The sequence below is a fragment of the Sphaerodactylus townsendi genome, linkage group LG02 (assembly GCF_021028975.2).
Source record: "Sphaerodactylus townsendi isolate TG3544 linkage group LG02, MPM_Stown_v2.3, whole genome shotgun sequence".
Classification (NCBI taxonomy): Eukaryota; Metazoa; Chordata; class Lepidosauria; order Squamata; family Sphaerodactylidae; genus Sphaerodactylus; species Sphaerodactylus townsendi.
The window spans coordinates 174,533,311-174,550,449 of NC_059426.1; the positions used below are offsets into that span (position 1 = coordinate 174,533,311).

Sequence of the window (17,139 nt, forward strand, 5' to 3'; positions counted from 1 at the left end):
GGTGGGGGGGGGGGGGGGTGGGGGGGGGGGGGGGTGGGGGGGGGGGGGGGTGGGGGGGGGGGGGGGTGGGGGGGGGGGGGGGTGGGGGGGGGGGGGGGTGGGGGGGGGGGGGGGTGGGGGGGGGGGGGGGTGGGGGGGGGGGGGGGTGGGGGGGGGGGGGGGTGGGGGGGGGGGGGGGTGGGGGGGGGGGGGGGTGGGGGGGGGGGGGGGTGGGGGGGGGGGGGGGTGGGGGGGGGGGGGGGTGGGGGGGGGGGGGGGTGGGGGGGGGGGGGGGTGGGGGGGGGGGGGGGTGGGGGGGGGGGGGGGTGGGGGGGGGGGGGGGTGGGGGGGGGGGGGGGTGGGGGGGGGGGGGGGTGGGGGGGGGGGGGGGTGGGGGGGGGGGGGGGTGGGGGGGGGGGGGGGTGGGGGGGGGGGGGGGTGGGGGGGGGGGGGGGTGGGGGGGGGGGGGGGTGGGGGGGGGGGGGGGTGGGGGGGGGGGGGGGTGGGGGGGGGGGGGGGTGGGGGGGGGGGGGGGTGGGGGGGGGGGGGGGTGGGGGGGGGGGGGGGTGGGGGGGGGGGGGGGTGGGGGGGGGGGGGGGTGGGGGGGGGGGGGGGTGGGGGGGGGGGGGGGTGGGGGGGGGGGGGGGTGGGGGGGGGGGGGGGTGGGGGGGGGGGGGGGTGGGGGGGGGGGGGGGTGGGGGGGGGGGGGGGTGGGGGGGGGGGGGGGTGGGGGGGGGGGGGGGTGGGGGGGGGGGGGGGTGGGGGGGGGGGGGGGTGGGGGGGGGGGGGGGTGGGGGGGGGGGGGGGTGGGGGGGGGGGGGGGTGGGGGGGGGGGGGGGTGGGGGGGGGGGGGGGTGGGGGGGGGGGGGGGTGGGGGGGGGGGGGGGTGGGGGGGGGGGGGGGTGGGGGGGGGGGGGGGTGGGGGGGGGGGGGGGTGGGGGGGGGGGGGGGTGGGGGGGGGGGGGGGTGGGGGGGGGGGGGGGTGGGGGGGGGGGGGGGTGGGGGGGGGGGGGGGTGGGGGGGGGGGGGGGTGGGGGGGGGGGGGGGTGGGGGGGGGGGGGGGTGGGGGGGGGGGGGGGTGGGGGGGGGGGGGGGTGGGGGGGGGGGGGGGTGGGGGGGGGGGGGGGTGGGGGGGGGGGGGGGTGGGGGGGGGGGGGGGTGGGGGGGGGGGGGGGTGGGGGGGGGGGGGGGTGGGGGGGGGGGGGGGTGGGGGGGGGGGGGGGTGGGGGGGGGGGGGGGTGGGGGGGGGGGGGGGTGGGGGGGGGGGGGGGTGGGGGGGGGGGGGGGTGGGGGGGGGGGGGGGTGGGGGGGGGGGGGGGTGGGGGGGGGGGGGGGTGGGGGGGGGGGGGGGTGGGGGGGGGGGGGGGTGGGGGGGGGGGGGGGTGGGGGGGGGGGGGGGTGGGGGGGGGGGGGGGTGGGGGGGGGGGGGGGTGGGGGGGGGGGGGGGTGGGGGGGGGGGGGGGTGGGGGGGGGGGGGGGTGGGGGGGGGGGGGGGTGGGGGGGGGGGGGGGTGGGGGGGGGGGGGGGTGGGGGGGGGGGGGGGTGGGGGGGGGGGGGGGTGGGGGGGGGGGGGGGTGGGGGGGGGGGGGGGTGGGGGGGGGGGGGGGTGGGGGGGGGGGGGGGTGGGGGGGGGGGGGGGTGGGGGGGGGGGGGGGTGGGGGGGGGGGGGGGTGGGGGGGGGGGGGGGTGGGGGGGGGGGGGGGTGGGGGGGGGGGGGGGTGGGGGGGGGGGGGGGTGGGGGGGGGGGGGGGTGGGGGGGGGGGGGGGTGGGGGGGGGGGGGGGTGGGGGGGGGGGGGGGTGGGGGGGGGGGGGGGTGGGGGGGGGGGGGGGTGGGGGGGGGGGGGGGTGGGGGGGGGGGGGGGTGGGGGGGGGGGGGGGTGGGGGGGGGGGGGGGTGGGGGGGGGGGGGGGTGGGGGGGGGGGGGGGTGGGGGGGGGGGGGGGTGGGGGGGGGGGGGGGTGGGGGGGGGGGGGGGTGGGGGGGGGGGGGGGTGGGGGGGGGGGGGGGTGGGGGGGGGGGGGGGTGGGGGGGGGGGGGGGTGGGGGGGGGGGGGGGTGGGGGGGGGGGGGGGTGGGGGGGGGGGGGGGTGGGGGGGGGGGGGGGTGGGGGGGGGGGGGGGTGGGGGGGGGGGGGGGTGGGGGGGGGGGGGGGTGGGGGGGGGGGGGGGTGGGGGGGGGGGGGGGTGGGGGGGGGGGGGGGTGGGGGGGGGGGGGGGTGGGGGGGGGGGGGGGTGGGGGGGGGGGGGGGTGGGGGGGGGGGGGGGTGGGGGGGGGGGGGGGTGGGGGGGGGGGGGGGTGGGGGGGGGGGGGGGTGGGGGGGGGGGGGGGTGGGGGGGGGGGGGGGTGGGGGGGGGGGGGGGTGGGGGGGGGGGGGGGTGGGGGGGGGGGGGGGTGGGGGGGGGGGGGGGTGGGGGGGGGGGGGGGTGGGGGGGGGGGGGGGTGGGGGGGGGGGGGGGTGGGGGGGGGGGGGGGTGGGGGGGGGGGGGGGTGGGGGGGGGGGGGGGTGGGGGGGGGGGGGGGTGGGGGGGGGGGGGGGTGGGGGGGGGGGGGGGTGGGGGGGGGGGGGGGTGGGGGGGGGGGGGGGTGGGGGGGGGGGGGGGTGGGGGGGGGGGGGGGTGGGGGGGGGGGGGGGTGGGGGGGGGGGGGGGTGGGGGGGGGGGGGGGTGGGGGGGGGGGGGGGTGGGGGGGGGGGGGGGTGGGGGGGGGGGGGGGTGGGGGGGGGGGGGGGTGGGGGGGGGGGGGGGTGGGGGGGGGGGGGGGTGGGGGGGGGGGGGGGTGGGGGGGGGGGGGGGTGGGGGGGGGGGGGGGTGGGGGGGGGGGGGGGTGGGGGGGGGGGGGGGTGGGGGGGGGGGGGGGTGGGGGGGGGGGGGGGTGGGGGGGGGGGGGGGTGGGGGGGGGGGGGGGTGGGGGGGGGGGGGGGTGGGGGGGGGGGGGGGTGGGGGGGGGGGGGGGTGGGGGGGGGGGGGGGTGGGGGGGGGGGGGGGTGGGGGGGGGGGGGGGTGGGGGGGGGGGGGGGTGGGGGGGGGGGGGGGTGGGGGGGGGGGGGGGTGGGGGGGGGGGGGGGTGGGGGGGGGGGGGGGTGGGGGGGGGGGGGGGTGGGGGGGGGGGGGGGTGGGGGGGGGGGGGGGTGGGGGGGGGGGGGGGTGGGGGGGGGGGGGGGTGGGGGGGGGGGGGGGTGGGGGGGGGGGGGGGTGGGGGGGGGGGGGGGTGGGGGGGGGGGGGGGTGGGGGGGGGGGGGGGTGGGGGGGGGGGGGGGTGGGGGGGGGGGGGGGTGGGGGGGGGGGGGGGTGGGGGGGGGGGGGGGTGGGGGGGGGGGGGGGTGGGGGGGGGGGGGGGTGGGGGGGGGGGGGGGTGGGGGGGGGGGGGGGTGGGGGGGGGGGGGGGTGGGGGGGGGGGGGGGTGGGGGGGGGGGGGGGTGGGGGGGGGGGGGGGTGGGGGGGGGGGGGGGTGGGGGGGGGGGGGGGTGGGGGGGGGGGGGGGTGGGGGGGGGGGGGGGTGGGGGGGGGGGGGGGTGGGGGGGGGGGGGGGTGGGGGGGGGGGGGGGTGGGGGGGGGGGGGGGTGGGGGGGGGGGGGGGTGGGGGGGGGGGGGGGTGGGGGGGGGGGGGGGTGGGGGGGGGGGGGGGTGGGGGGGGGGGGGGGTGGGGGGGGGGGGGGGTGGGGGGGGGGGGGGGTGGGGGGGGGGGGGGGTGGGGGGGGGGGGGGGTGGGGGGGGGGGGGGGTGGGGGGGGGGGGGGGTGGGGGGGGGGGGGGGTGGGGGGGGGGGGGGGTGGGGGGGGGGGGGGGTGGGGGGGGGGGGGGGTGGGGGGGGGGGGGGGTGGGGGGGGGGGGGGGTGGGGGGGGGGGGGGGTGGGGGGGGGGGGGGGTGGGGGGGGGGGGGGGTGGGGGGGGGGGGGGGTGGGGGGGGGGGGGGGTGGGGGGGGGGGGGGGTGGGGGGGGGGGGGGGTGGGGGGGGGGGGGGGTGGGGGGGGGGGGGGGTGGGGGGGGGGGGGGGTGGGGGGGGGGGGGGGTGGGGGGGGGGGGGGGTGGGGGGGGGGGGGGGTGGGGGGGGGGGGGGGTGGGGGGGGGGGGGGGTGGGGGGGGGGGGGGGTGGGGGGGGGGGGGGGTGGGGGGGGGGGGGGGTGGGGGGGGGGGGGGGTGGGGGGGGGGGGGGGTGGGGGGGGGGGGGGGTGGGGGGGGGGGGGGGTGGGGGGGGGGGGGGGTGGGGGGGGGGGGGGGTGGGGGGGGGGGGGGGTGGGGGGGGGGGGGGGTGGGGGGGGGGGGGGGTGGGGGGGGGGGGGGGTGGGGGGGGGGGGGGGTGGGGGGGGGGGGGGGTGGGGGGGGGGGGGGGTGGGGGGGGGGGGGGGTGGGGGGGGGGGGGGGTGGGGGGGGGGGGGGGTGGGGGGGGGGGGGGGTGGGGGGGGGGGGGGGTGGGGGGGGGGGGGGGTGGGGGGGGGGGGGGGTGGGGGGGGGGGGGGGTGGGGGGGGGGGGGGGTGGGGGGGGGGGGGGGTGGGGGGGGGGGGGGGTGGGGGGGGGGGGGGGTGGGGGGGGGGGGGGGTGGGGGGGGGGGGGGGTGGGGGGGGGGGGGGGTGGGGGGGGGGGGGGGTGGGGGGGGGGGGGGGTGGGGGGGGGGGGGGGTGGGGGGGGGGGGGGGTGGGGGGGGGGGGGGGTGGGGGGGGGGGGGGGTGGGGGGGGGGGGGGGTGGGGGGGGGGGGGGGTGGGGGGGGGGGGGGGTGGGGGGGGGGGGGGGTGGGGGGGGGGGGGGGTGGGGGGGGGGGGGGGTGGGGGGGGGGGGGGGTGGGGGGGGGGGGGGGTGGGGGGGGGGGGGGGTGGGGGGGGGGGGGGGTGGGGGGGGGGGGGGGTGGGGGGGGGGGGGGGTGGGGGGGGGGGGGGGTGGGGGGGGGGGGGGGTGGGGGGGGGGGGGGGTGGGGGGGGGGGGGGGTGGGGGGGGGGGGGGGTGGGGGGGGGGGGGGGTGGGGGGGGGGGGGGGTGGGGGGGGGGGGGGGTGGGGGGGGGGGGGGGTGGGGGGGGGGGGGGGTGGGGGGGGGGGGGGGTGGGGGGGGGGGGGGGTGGGGGGGGGGGGGGGTGGGGGGGGGGGGGGGTGGGGGGGGGGGGGGGTGGGGGGGGGGGGGGGTGGGGGGGGGGGGGGGTGGGGGGGGGGGGGGGTGGGGGGGGGGGGGGGTGGGGGGGGGGGGGGGTGGGGGGGGGGGGGGGTGGGGGGGGGGGGGGGTGGGGGGGGGGGGGGGTGGGGGGGGGGGGGGGTGGGGGGGGGGGGGGGTGGGGGGGGGGGGGGGTGGGGGGGGGGGGGGGTGGGGGGGGGGGGGGGTGGGGGGGGGGGGGGGTGGGGGGGGGGGGGGGTGGGGGGGGGGGGGGGTGGGGGGGGGGGGGGGTGGGGGGGGGGGGGGGTGGGGGGGGGGGGGGGTGGGGGGGGGGGGGGGTGGGGGGGGGGGGGGGTGGGGGGGGGGGGGGGTGGGGGGGGGGGGGGGTGGGGGGGGGGGGGGGTGGGGGGGGGGGGGGGTGGGGGGGGGGGGGGGTGGGGGGGGGGGGGGGTGGGGGGGGGGGGGGGTGGGGGGGGGGGGGGGTGGGGGGGGGGGGGGGTGGGGGGGGGGGGGGGTGGGGGGGGGGGGGGGTGGGGGGGGGGGGGGGTGGGGGGGGGGGGGGGTGGGGGGGGGGGGGGGTGGGGGGGGGGGGGGGTGGGGGGGGGGGGGGGTGGGGGGGGGGGGGGGTGGGGGGGGGGGGGGGTGGGGGGGGGGGGGGGTGGGGGGGGGGGGGGGTGGGGGGGGGGGGGGGTGGGGGGGGGGGGGGGTGGGGGGGGGGGGGGGTGGGGGGGGGGGGGGGTGGGGGGGGGGGGGGGTGGGGGGGGGGGGGGGTGGGGGGGGGGGGGGGTGGGGGGGGGGGGGGGTGGGGGGGGGGGGGGGTGGGGGGGGGGGGGGGTGGGGGGGGGGGGGGGTGGGGGGGGGGGGGGGTGGGGGGGGGGGGGGGTGGGGGGGGGGGGGGGTGGGGGGGGGGGGGGGTGGGGGGGGGGGGGGGTGGGGGGGGGGGGGGGTGGGGGGGGGGGGGGGTGGGGGGGGGGGGGGGTGGGGGGGGGGGGGGGTGGGGGGGGGGGGGGGTGGGGGGGGGGGGGGGTGGGGGGGGGGGGGGGTGGGGGGGGGGGGGGGTGGGGGGGGGGGGGGGTGGGGGGGGGGGGGGGTGGGGGGGGGGGGGGGTGGGGGGGGGGGGGGGTGGGGGGGGGGGGGGGTGGGGGGGGGGGGGGGTGGGGGGGGGGGGGGGTGGGGGGGGGGGGGGGTGGGGGGGGGGGGGGGTGGGGGGGGGGGGGGGTGGGGGGGGGGGGGGGTGGGGGGGGGGGGGGGTGGGGGGGGGGGGGGGTGGGGGGGGGGGGGGGTGGGGGGGGGGGGGGGTGGGGGGGGGGGGGGGTGGGGGGGGGGGGGGGTGGGGGGGGGGGGGGGTGGGGGGGGGGGGGGGTGGGGGGGGGGGGGGGTGGGGGGGGGGGGGGGTGGGGGGGGGGGGGGGTGGGGGGGGGGGGGGGTGGGGGGGGGGGGGGGTGGGGGGGGGGGGGGGTGGGGGGGGGGGGGGGTGGGGGGGGGGGGGGGTGGGGGGGGGGGGGGGTGGGGGGGGGGGGGGGTGGGGGGGGGGGGGGGTGGGGGGGGGGGGGGGTGGGGGGGGGGGGGGGTGGGGGGGGGGGGGGGTGGGGGGGGGGGGGGGTGGGGGGGGGGGGGGGTGGGGGGGGGGGGGGGTGGGGGGGGGGGGGGGTGGGGGGGGGGGGGGGTGGGGGGGGGGGGGGGTGGGGGGGGGGGGGGGTGGGGGGGGGGGGGGGTGGGGGGGGGGGGGGGTGGGGGGGGGGGGGGGTGGGGGGGGGGGGGGGTGGGGGGGGGGGGGGGTGGGGGGGGGGGGGGGTGGGGGGGGGGGGGGGTGGGGGGGGGGGGGGGTGGGGGGGGGGGGGGGTGGGGGGGGGGGGGGGTGGGGGGGGGGGGGGGTGGGGGGGGGGGGGGGTGGGGGGGGGGGGGGGTGGGGGGGGGGGGGGGTGGGGGGGGGGGGGGGTGGGGGGGGGGGGGGGTGGGGGGGGGGGGGGGTGGGGGGGGGGGGGGGTGGGGGGGGGGGGGGGTGGGGGGGGGGGGGGGTGGGGGGGGGGGGGGGTGGGGGGGGGGGGGGGTGGGGGGGGGGGGGGGTGGGGGGGGGGGGGGGTGGGGGGGGGGGGGGGTGGGGGGGGGGGGGGGTGGGGGGGGGGGGGGGTGGGGGGGGGGGGGGGTGGGGGGGGGGGGGGGTGGGGGGGGGGGGGGGTGGGGGGGGGGGGGGGTGGGGGGGGGGGGGGGTGGGGGGGGGGGGGGGTGGGGGGGGGGGGGGGTGGGGGGGGGGGGGGGTGGGGGGGGGGGGGGGTGGGGGGGGGGGGGGGTGGGGGGGGGGGGGGGTGGGGGGGGGGGGGGGTGGGGGGGGGGGGGGGTGGGGGGGGGGGGGGGTGGGGGGGGGGGGGGGTGGGGGGGGGGGGGGGTGGGGGGGGGGGGGGGTGGGGGGGGGGGGGGGTGGGGGGGGGGGGGGGTGGGGGGGGGGGGGGGTGGGGGGGGGGGGGGGTGGGGGGGGGGGGGGGTGGGGGGGGGGGGGGGTGGGGGGGGGGGGGGGTGGGGGGGGGGGGGGGTGGGGGGGGGGGGGGGTGGGGGGGGGGGGGGGTGGGGGGGGGGGGGGGTGGGGGGGGGGGGGGGTGGGGGGGGGGGGGGGTGGGGGGGGGGGGGGGTGGGGGGGGGGGGGGGTGGGGGGGGGGGGGGGTGGGGGGGGGGGGGGGTGGGGGGGGGGGGGGGTGGGGGGGGGGGGGGGTGGGGGGGGGGGGGGGTGGGGGGGGGGGGGGGTGGGGGGGGGGGGGGGGGGGGGGGGGGGACATGGTGGCGAACCTTTGGCACTCCAGATGTTATGGACTACAATTCCCATCAGTCACTGCCAGCACGGCCAATTGGCCATGCTGGCAGGGGCTGATGGGAATTGTAGTCCATAACATCTGGAGTGCCAAAGGTTCGCCATCACTGTACTAAAGTATGTGATATGTTATATGTGATATGTTATGCAGGTGCTTACTGTAGATGCTGAATTTTATTGTACGCTATGTATTATGCTGTCACGCTATTATGTTGTATGCCATTGAAAAATTCATTATGTGCTATGTGGATTATGTTGTTAGTAATTAACCTGAGATAGGAATGTTATCGTTAGTTATATTTAGCTGTTGTTGGATTGTTGCCAGGGTCTGGTGCAAAAGTTGTATTATTATGCTTGGCCTTGTTGTATTGCTGTTGTTGTCATTTACCATGTTGTACACCACCCTGAACCCTCCGGGGGAGGGCAGTATATAAATTAAATTAAATTTCAAATTTAAAAAATCAAATCAAAAGATCACCCAGCAAGCTTCACGGCCAAGCGGAGATTTCCTCGATCTGAGTCTCATACTCACAACCCGACATAACACTTAAGAGCCAGCGTGGTGTAGGGGTTAAGAGTAGGATTCTAATCTGGAGAATCAGGTTTGATTCCCCGCTCGGCCACTTGAGCTGTGGAGGCTCATCTGGTGAACCAGATTAGCTTGTGCACTCCAACACATGCCAGCTGGGTGACCCTGGGCTAGTCACAGTTCTTTGGAGCTCTCTCAGCCCCACCCATCTCACAAGGCGTTTGTTGTGGGGGTGGAGGTGGAAGGGAAAGGAGGGGGGGAAGGGAAAGGTGATTGTAAGCCCCTTTGAGTCTCCTTACAGGAGAGAAAGGGGGAATATAAATCCAAACTCTTCTTCTTCTATCAGCAGCTGCTTATCCGCCCACTAAGCGTTTTGTAATGTTCAAAATATACGCTACTCATACCTGCATTGCCGGGAACACTCAGCAGAGTCCCGATGGATATCAAGATGGGGTACGTCAGCACGACGCCAACATTCACCAAAATGTTAAAAGCTGCAACAAGAAAGAGCCAAGCGTGAGATTCTGAAATAGGCATTTCTGCATCCTTCTGTCGACATTGGAACGGCAGATGCAATACTTTTCCATCGGCCATTACAAAGGGTCGCTACCTATCTGTCCCTCTCCAGGATCGGGTCTGTCCACACTGTAAAAACCAAGTGGAGACTCTTGCTCACATTATACTTGACAGTCCGAGATATGTGGGTTTTAGGAATTTCTCTCCTGGGCGGGTCTTAGACAAATCTGAAAGAGACTCTGACAACTCTGTTGTGGAGCTTTTGTTAAATAACTCTTGGGAAAAGTAGCAAAATTTATTTTACAAGTGACAGAATTTTCTAAGTAACGTCCAATGCTAGATACAGTTTATCTGTCTGTGTTTTGAATGTACTTTTGATTTGTACTTCAGAAATGTCTGTAATGCTCTGGAACCTATTTTAATATGCCTAATAAAAGTTGTTGTATTGTATTGTATTGGAACGGTTAAGCTTAAAAGAAATCCACAAAGGATGATATTGTGGGACACCGACTATATATCCCAGTATCTTCTGTGTTTATTTTAAATTACTTCTGTTCCTGCTGCCAATTGATTGACCAGGACAGTTAGACCAAAGAGGAGGATGGAGTGGAGAAGAAGGATATTTCAATTCTCTCCTCTCTTGCACTTTTCTCTCTGGGGCCCCTTCCGCACATGCAGAATAATGCACTTTCAATCCACTTTCACAATTGTTTGCAAGTGGATTTTGCTATTCCGCACAGTCAACTCCAGCTGCAAAGTGCATTGAAAGCGGATTTAAAGTGCCTTATATGCGGAAGGGCCCTGAGTTGCTCTTACTCCTGTTGGACAACCAATATTTTTTCCCCAGCAGGTGTAAGAAGGACTTAAGGGGCAGCTTTTTGGGGCAAGAAAACACTCTTCCGTGTTGTTCTACTCCTTGGTAAAGCAATCCCCGAAGCTGCATTTGAAAAGCAGAAAAAGCGCAGTCAAAGTAAACATGGAAAGCGCAATACTAGAGCCACAATACTAGAACCAGGGGGCATCCATTGAAAATGATGGGGGGAAGAATTAGGACTAATAAAAGGAAACACTTCTTCACGCAACGTGTGATTGGTTTTTGGAATATGCTGCCACAGGAGGTGGTGATGGCCAGCTGGATCAGACCAGAGTCCATCTAGTCCAGCTCTCTGCTACTCGCAGTGGCCCACCAGATGCCATTGGGAGCTCACATGCAGGATGTGAAAGCAAGGGCCTTCTGCAGCTGTTGCTCCCGATCACCTGGTCTGTTAAGGCATTTGCAATCTCAGATCAAAGAGGATCAAGATTGGTAGCCAGAGATCGACTTCTCCTCCATACATCTGTCCAAGCCCCTTTTAAAGCTATCCAGGTTAGTGGCCATCACCACCTCCTGTGGCAGCATATTCCAAACACCAACCACACGTTGTGTGAAGAAGTGTTTCCTTTTATTAGTCCTAATTCTTCCCCCCAGCAATAAAATTTGTTCCCCCCAGGAACAAATTGGAACAAACATGTAAGGTGAATATTTCCTTCCCCTGAACATAGTATTGCAAATTACAAGTTAGGGACTGGAGTTCTTGCAGAATTCAACTGATCTCCAGACTAGAGCAGTCCGTTTCCCTACAGAAGGGGCCTGCAAACTTTGGTTCTCCAGATGTTCATGGACTACAATTCCTATGAGCCCCTGCCACTGGGCCCTACCTGCAAAACCATGGGAAAAGAAATTCATAAAGAGAAACTTAGAAATATAGAGCTGGAAGGGACATCAAGGATCTTCCAGTCCAACCCCTTGAACAATACAGTAAATTCACATCCACCTGCCCCCCACTCCTCTAGTGACCCCTGCCCAGACGAAGGCCAAAAACCTACAGGATCCCTGGCCAGTCTGCCTTGGAGAAAAATTCTTTCCTGACCTGGAAGGGGCGATCTGCATCACCTAAGAAAGGACTACCAGAGCCAAGCACCGACTCATACCTTCCTGACTCATACCACTAGAGCAGTGACGGCGAACCTTTTTCAAGACCGAGTGCCCAAACTGCAACCCAAAACCCACTCATTTATCACAAAGTGCCAACATGGCAATTTAACCTGAATGCTGAGGTTTTAGTTTAGAAAAAACAGTTGGCTCCGAGGCGCGTTACTTGGGAGTAAGCTTGGTGGTAGTCGGTGGCTTTGCTTTGAAGCAACTGTGCAACGCTTCGAACAGGTGAATCACGACCCTAGGAGGGTTTACTCAGAAGCAAACCTCATCGCCAGCAACCGAGCTGACTCCCAGGTAAAGGATCATGCTTTCGTTCTTCTCATGAAAATCAGCAGGGTTTAACAGCGCTTAACAGGGTTACCTACACTGCTTCCCCAAAACTAGGTCTTAGGTTCAATGCTAATAATCTCCCTGAAATAATTAAACTATTATCACATGATGAACTCTGTGCATGCGTGCCCACAGAGAGGGCTCTGAGTGCCACCTCTGGCACCCGTGCCATAGGTTTGCCACCACTGTACTAGAGCCAAGCACTGACTCATATCAGTCCTGCCCAACTTCTCACAATCACAATAGACCTTTATTGGCATAAGCTATACAAACGTGAATATAAACTGTTATTAAATTTAAAAGAGTTGTACATGCCGTCTATGAGTAGTTTTACATTCTAAAATCACACTTCATTTATAAAAATATAACATAGATTAAAAAATTTTGACCATTCCATTGTACACGGAATTGTGAACAGATATAGTACAACTACACTTAAAAGGCAGGATTAAGATATTTCTAGCCATTCGTTATTCACCCAACTTCTCATGATCCACCAAAGTTCACACTATCAGCGTTGCTATCAGATGAGCGTCTAACCTTGGCTGAAATTTCAAAAATAAAACAAAAAAGCTAGGCGCCTTGTCGGCTTCCTGAAAGCGAAATGAGGCCGAGAATCTCGCTGCAAAGGCCGCGGGAACCATTGCTTGCTCGATACCTACCCAGCCAGAGTCCTGCTATTCCGCACAGGTAGCCCCACGGCACAGCGGAAAAGGGCGACCAGTATTCCACTTTTGTGAAATACAGGATGACGGGGGTAATAGAGAGGAAGACCAAGTTGAAGAAGCCGAGGGTGGACACGAAGTGGGCGGCTTCCCCGAAGTTGGCGCTCCCGAGGAACATCTTGAACAAAACCTACGGGGAAAGGCACAAACAAAAAATGAAATTTACAGAAAGAAAAAAACAAACGATCAGCATATTGGCAACGCTTCATCCATTATGCTGAGATGCACACAGTCTTTTGAAAATATTTTTGGGCTAGATGCCTTGTCACTTTCTGTATACAATTAAGAACCTAAGAACATAAGAACTAGCCTGCTGGATCAGACCAGAGTCCATCTAGTCCAGCGCTCTGCTACTCGCAGTGGCCCACCAGGTGCCTTTGGGAACTCACTTGCAGGAGGTGAAAGCAATGGCCTTCTGCTGCTGCTGCTCCTGAGCACCTGGTCTGCCAAGGCATTTGCAATCTGAGATCAAGGAGGATCAAGATTGGTAGTCATAGACCGACTTCTCCTCCATAAATCTGTCCAAGCCCCTTTTTAAAGCTATCCAGGTTAGTGGCCATCATCACCACCTCCTGTGGCAGCGTATTCCAAACACCCATCACCCGTTGCGTGAAGAAGTGTTTCCTTTTATTAGTCCTCATTCTTCCCCCCAGCATTTTCAATGGATGCCCCCCTGGTTCTAGTATTGCGAGAAAGAGAGAAAAATTTCTCTCTGTCAAAATTTTCTACCCCATGCACAATTGTTTAGACTTCAATCATATCCCCTCTCAGACGTCTCCTCTCCAAACTAAATTGTTGTGGCTGAAGAAGACCAAGGTGGAAAGTACTGAACTCACCCGGGTTAACACTACCACCAACTGATGTTTGTATGTGGCCTATTTCCTGAAGCGGAATTGTAAGGGTCTGTTACTCCAGTCAACAATTGAGACTCCAGAATATTTCAAGAGCTTTTTTGAAACTGTGTCAGATCCTGGGTTTCAAGAAGCCAAAGCAGTGTGAAGGGAAAGAGATTCCACCTAAACATCATGAAAACTTCCTGACCGTCAGGGCCGTTCGACAGTGGCATTCGCTGCCTCTGAGTGTGGTGGAGTCTCCTTCTCGGGAGGTTTTTAAAGAGAGGCTGGATGGCCATCTGTCGGGAGTGTTTTGATTGTGTGTTCCTGAATTGCAGGGGGTTGGGCTTGATGACTCCTATGCAGTGGTGGGATTTAAATAATTTAACAACTGGTTGTTTACAAGCACCATTTTAACAACCGGTTCTGCCAAAGTGGTGCGAACCTGCTGAATCCCACCACTGCTCCTGTTGGTCTCTTCCAACTCTATGATTCTAGGACAAGAAATCTTGCCTCCTCTCTTGGAGCAGCAGTGGCGTAGGAGGTTAAGAGCTCGTGTATCTAATCTGGAGGAACTGGATTTGGTTCCCAGCTCTGCCGCCTGAGCTGTGGAGGCTCATCTGGGGAATTCAGATTAGCCTGTGCACTCCCACGCACGCCAGCTGGGTGACCTGGGGCTAGTCACAGCTTCTGGGAGCTCTCTCAGCCCCACCTACCTCACAGGGTGTTTGTTGTGAGGGGGGAAGGGCAAGGAGATTGTCAGCCCCTTTGAGTCTCCTGCAGGAGAGAAAGGGGGGATATAAATCCAAACTCTTCTTCTTCTTCTTGGGGCACCGCAAAGAGGAAGCGCATTGGGGCAAGAAATCTTGCCCTGATGTGCTTCGGTCCCACCGTGCGCCAGAGCGCTGGTAGGGAATAGGCCAGAGAGCGCCCTGAAGTGGATAGCCCAAGCTAGCCCATATTGTCAGATCTCAGAAGATTTGAAGGGTCAGCCCAGGTTAGCAATTTGAGTGGGGGATCCCCAAGGAAATCTATGGTTGTTGTGCTGAATGAGGCAATGGAAAATCTTCTCTGCCCTTGCCTCGAAAACCCAACGAGAGGCCCCCATAAGTCAGCTGCAACTTGATGGCCGAAAAAAATCTGAAAAAAACAAGAAGTTAAGAAAACGAGATGACCTACCTTGTACAGCGCTGAGGTCGAGGCGGATCCGACAGCGTAGGCCACACCGAGAATCGAATCGCCGGGGAAATCGTCCACGTAGGCCATCATCACAATCCCAGTGATGGCCATTATTGCAGCCACAATCTGTGGGACCCGAAAGCAAAGACACGTAAGTACCTCTTGGTTGTTCAGAAAAAAACAGGAGAGGCATACAGATTTAGGACGGTCAACTTCAAGGGGGTTGATGGAGATCTCCCGAGATTACAACTGCTTTCCAGGCACTAGAGATCAGCAGTGCTGTAGTGGTTAAGAGCAGGTGTACTCTAATCTGGAGGAACCAGGTTTGATTCCCAGCTCTGCCGCCTGAGCTGTGGAGGCTTATCTGGTGAACCAGATCAGCCTGTGCACTCCAACACACGTCAGCTGGGTGACCTTGGGCTAGTCACAGCTTCTCGGAGCTCTCTCAGCCCCACCTACCTCACAGGGTGTTTGTTGTGAGGGGGGAAGGGAAAGGAGATTGTGAGCCCCTTTGAGTCTCCTTACAGGAGAGAAAGGGGGGGATATAAATCCAACTCTTCTTTTTCATCCTCTGGAGAAAATGGCTGCTTTGGAAGGAGGGCTCTATGAATTTATATTCCCAAACTCCTTCCCGAACTCTGTCCTCTTCAGACTCTACCCCCAAATCTACAGGTATTTTCTAACTCTGAGCTGGCGACCTCTTCATCAGGAACGGTACTTGGTGACTGAGGGGACATTCCTACCTTAATGATTTTGTAACAAATTATATTGACAGGGACGACATCTGGGTGATGGGAGGTGTACTTTCAACTCAGTGTAATTGCTGCAAGAGATATGTAACCAGCCTGTTTTATGTACTGGGACTTTCCCTTGATGGCTTCACTACACTAACAAGAAATCTAAGAATAGCTTATCCTTCTATTAGATTTCAATCAATGCCTTCAGCAGTGCTTAGTGGCAGATACACACGAGTACCATTTTCTCAGCGCTTTTGTATCTGTGGAAAACAAGAGCCTGAGGATCTCTTCCACTACATACTCTCCTGTCCTTTATATACTGAAATAAGGAAAAGGTTTTTGGAGCCAATGCTACCTAGGACAGCTTTTTTGTCCGATGATGAGAAACTGATTTTCTTATTATCTGATATTGATTCCTATGTTTCTTATAAGATGGCTCTGTTTACCCTGGCGGCTAGGAAACTACGAGCAAAGTATTTAAAGCGCTGTTTGAACTAATGTTGTAAAGTACTGGAGATTAACTTAGACTAGCTGAAGAAGCTGCAAAAACATCTGACGTATTTGATGGGGCATTTTAATTTAGAGATTGCGAACACTAATAATTAATATTTTAATGTAAAACTAAATTATTGTTTTAATTGAAATTATTGTTTTAAATAAGTTACTGTTTTAACTGCATGTATTTTTGTATTGTTATAGCCAATGGCTCAAACAATAAATACTTGACTGACTGACTGACTGACTGACATTTGTTGATAAGGAGGCTGATCTGGCAGGTTGCTCCCAAGGGGAAATAGGTCTGTTACCCTGTGGGGGTAAACAAGCCAGGTGGCTGTATCTTCCCCTATTGCTGACCTTGGGGCGCCTAAGCTCCAAAATAACTCTTTTTCACGCATTTCTGGGGGAAACGGGGAAGGGGGACTCCTTGGGGAATCAATGGCCTAGCACCGTGGTGGCGAACCTTTGGCACTCCAGATGTTATGGACTACAATTCCCATCAGCCCCTTCCAGCATGGTCAATTGGCCATGCTGGCAGGGGCTGATGGGAATTGTAGTCCATAACATCTGGAGTACCAAAGGTTCACCACCACTGGCCGAGCAAAACCCAGGTCTGGTAGAACTGGTTTTCTCAAGCTGGGTCCTTCACTGCCTTTCGATAAGCGCTACTGATCAGGAATCCAGAGTCTGTTTATTGGCTGAAGGTCCGAGACCTACCACTTTTCTACTTAATGCAGTTTGCTCCGTGGAGAGGTTTGTCAGTCTCCAGGTGGGACGTTAGCAGGCAATGAGAGAATTTCAGCCTAAATTGCTGTCCTGAATGATATTTGCAAAGACATCGTTAAGAAAAATGTCTGCTTTCCAGGAGCCTTGTTCTTTGAGCCGAGAAGACGACGAGATCAGGTCCGAAATGGATGGCTGATTAGCTTGAAGGATTATCGGTCTAATATTATTGTGCTTAAAGGATTATTGGCTTAATATTATTGTATATAAGAGGGGCATAACAGCTTGTGAAGATGCTTAAGAGCATCTTAAGAAAAATGATAAGAGCATCTACAATACTGAGTTTCTTAGAGTATTGATTAAACTGGTGTTGGAAGACACGTAGAGTGTTGAGAATAAATTGGTTTTATGTTATTCAGTACTAGGGTACTGATAGGTGCAAAGTGGTGGTTTGTCTAATCTCCAGGTGGGTCCAAAGTTCTCCCAGACAGCAGCAGCAGCAGCAGCAGCAGCAGCAGAAGAAGAAGAAGAAGAAGAAGAAGAAGAAGAAGAAGAAGAAGAAGAAGAAGAAGAAGAAGAAGAGGAGGAGGAGGAGGAGGAGGAGGAGGTGGTGGTGGTGGTGGTGCACAGGCTAATCTGAATTCCCCAGATAAGCCTCCACAGCTCAGGTGGCAGAGTGGGGAATCAAACCCGGTTCCTCCAGATTAGATACATGAACTCCTAACCTCCTACGCCACTGCTGCTCAGTGCTTTGGGGAAGTTGTGTCATCTTTTGAGAAGAAAAAGACCACTGCAAATGCACTATTTTACCCTTTCAAGGATGCAGATTTCAGCTTTTCTCAGAATAAACCATAACCTCCTCTCCTGTAAACATCCTTTGCATTCCGCTATGCATGCAAAAAAACAAACAAACCCATTTCTGTTGGCTAAAATGCTTATGGATAAAAGTATCAGCCTTAAACAATAATGACTTAGGCTCCTTCCGCACATGCAGAATAAAGCACTTTCAATCCATTTTCACAACCGTTTGCAAGTGGGTTTTGCCATTCCACACAGTAAAATCCAGCTACAAAGTACGTTGAAAGTGGATTGAAAGTGCATTATTCTGCATGTGCGGAAGGGGCCTAAGTTTTAAAGCTATTCCCTTGTCAAATAGATGTGCTGGTTTTCTCCCAAAGAAAAGTCCTGTCAACATAACAAAGCTATTGTTAGAGATAGGAGGAGAAGCGGATG

At 67.4% G+C, this 17,139-nt stretch overlaps 1 protein-coding gene across 1 annotated transcript in view; it reads right to left on the reverse strand.

Annotated features, from left to right (window-relative positions):
- SLC35F4 (solute carrier family 35 member F4) overlaps positions 1 to 17,139 on the reverse strand; it is a 205,705-nt gene that overhangs the window by 29,271 nt on the left and 159,295 nt on the right. The window contains exons 6-8 of the mRNA XM_048484673.1: positions 13,949 to 14,074; positions 11,874 to 12,066; positions 8,792 to 8,881 (exon numbers count right to left, since the gene is read on the reverse strand). Coding sequence (XP_048340630.1) covers positions 8,792 to 8,881; positions 11,874 to 12,066; positions 13,949 to 14,074 — 409 coding nt within the window. The remainder of the gene's footprint in view (positions 1 to 8,791; positions 8,882 to 11,873; positions 12,067 to 13,948; positions 14,075 to 17,139) is intronic.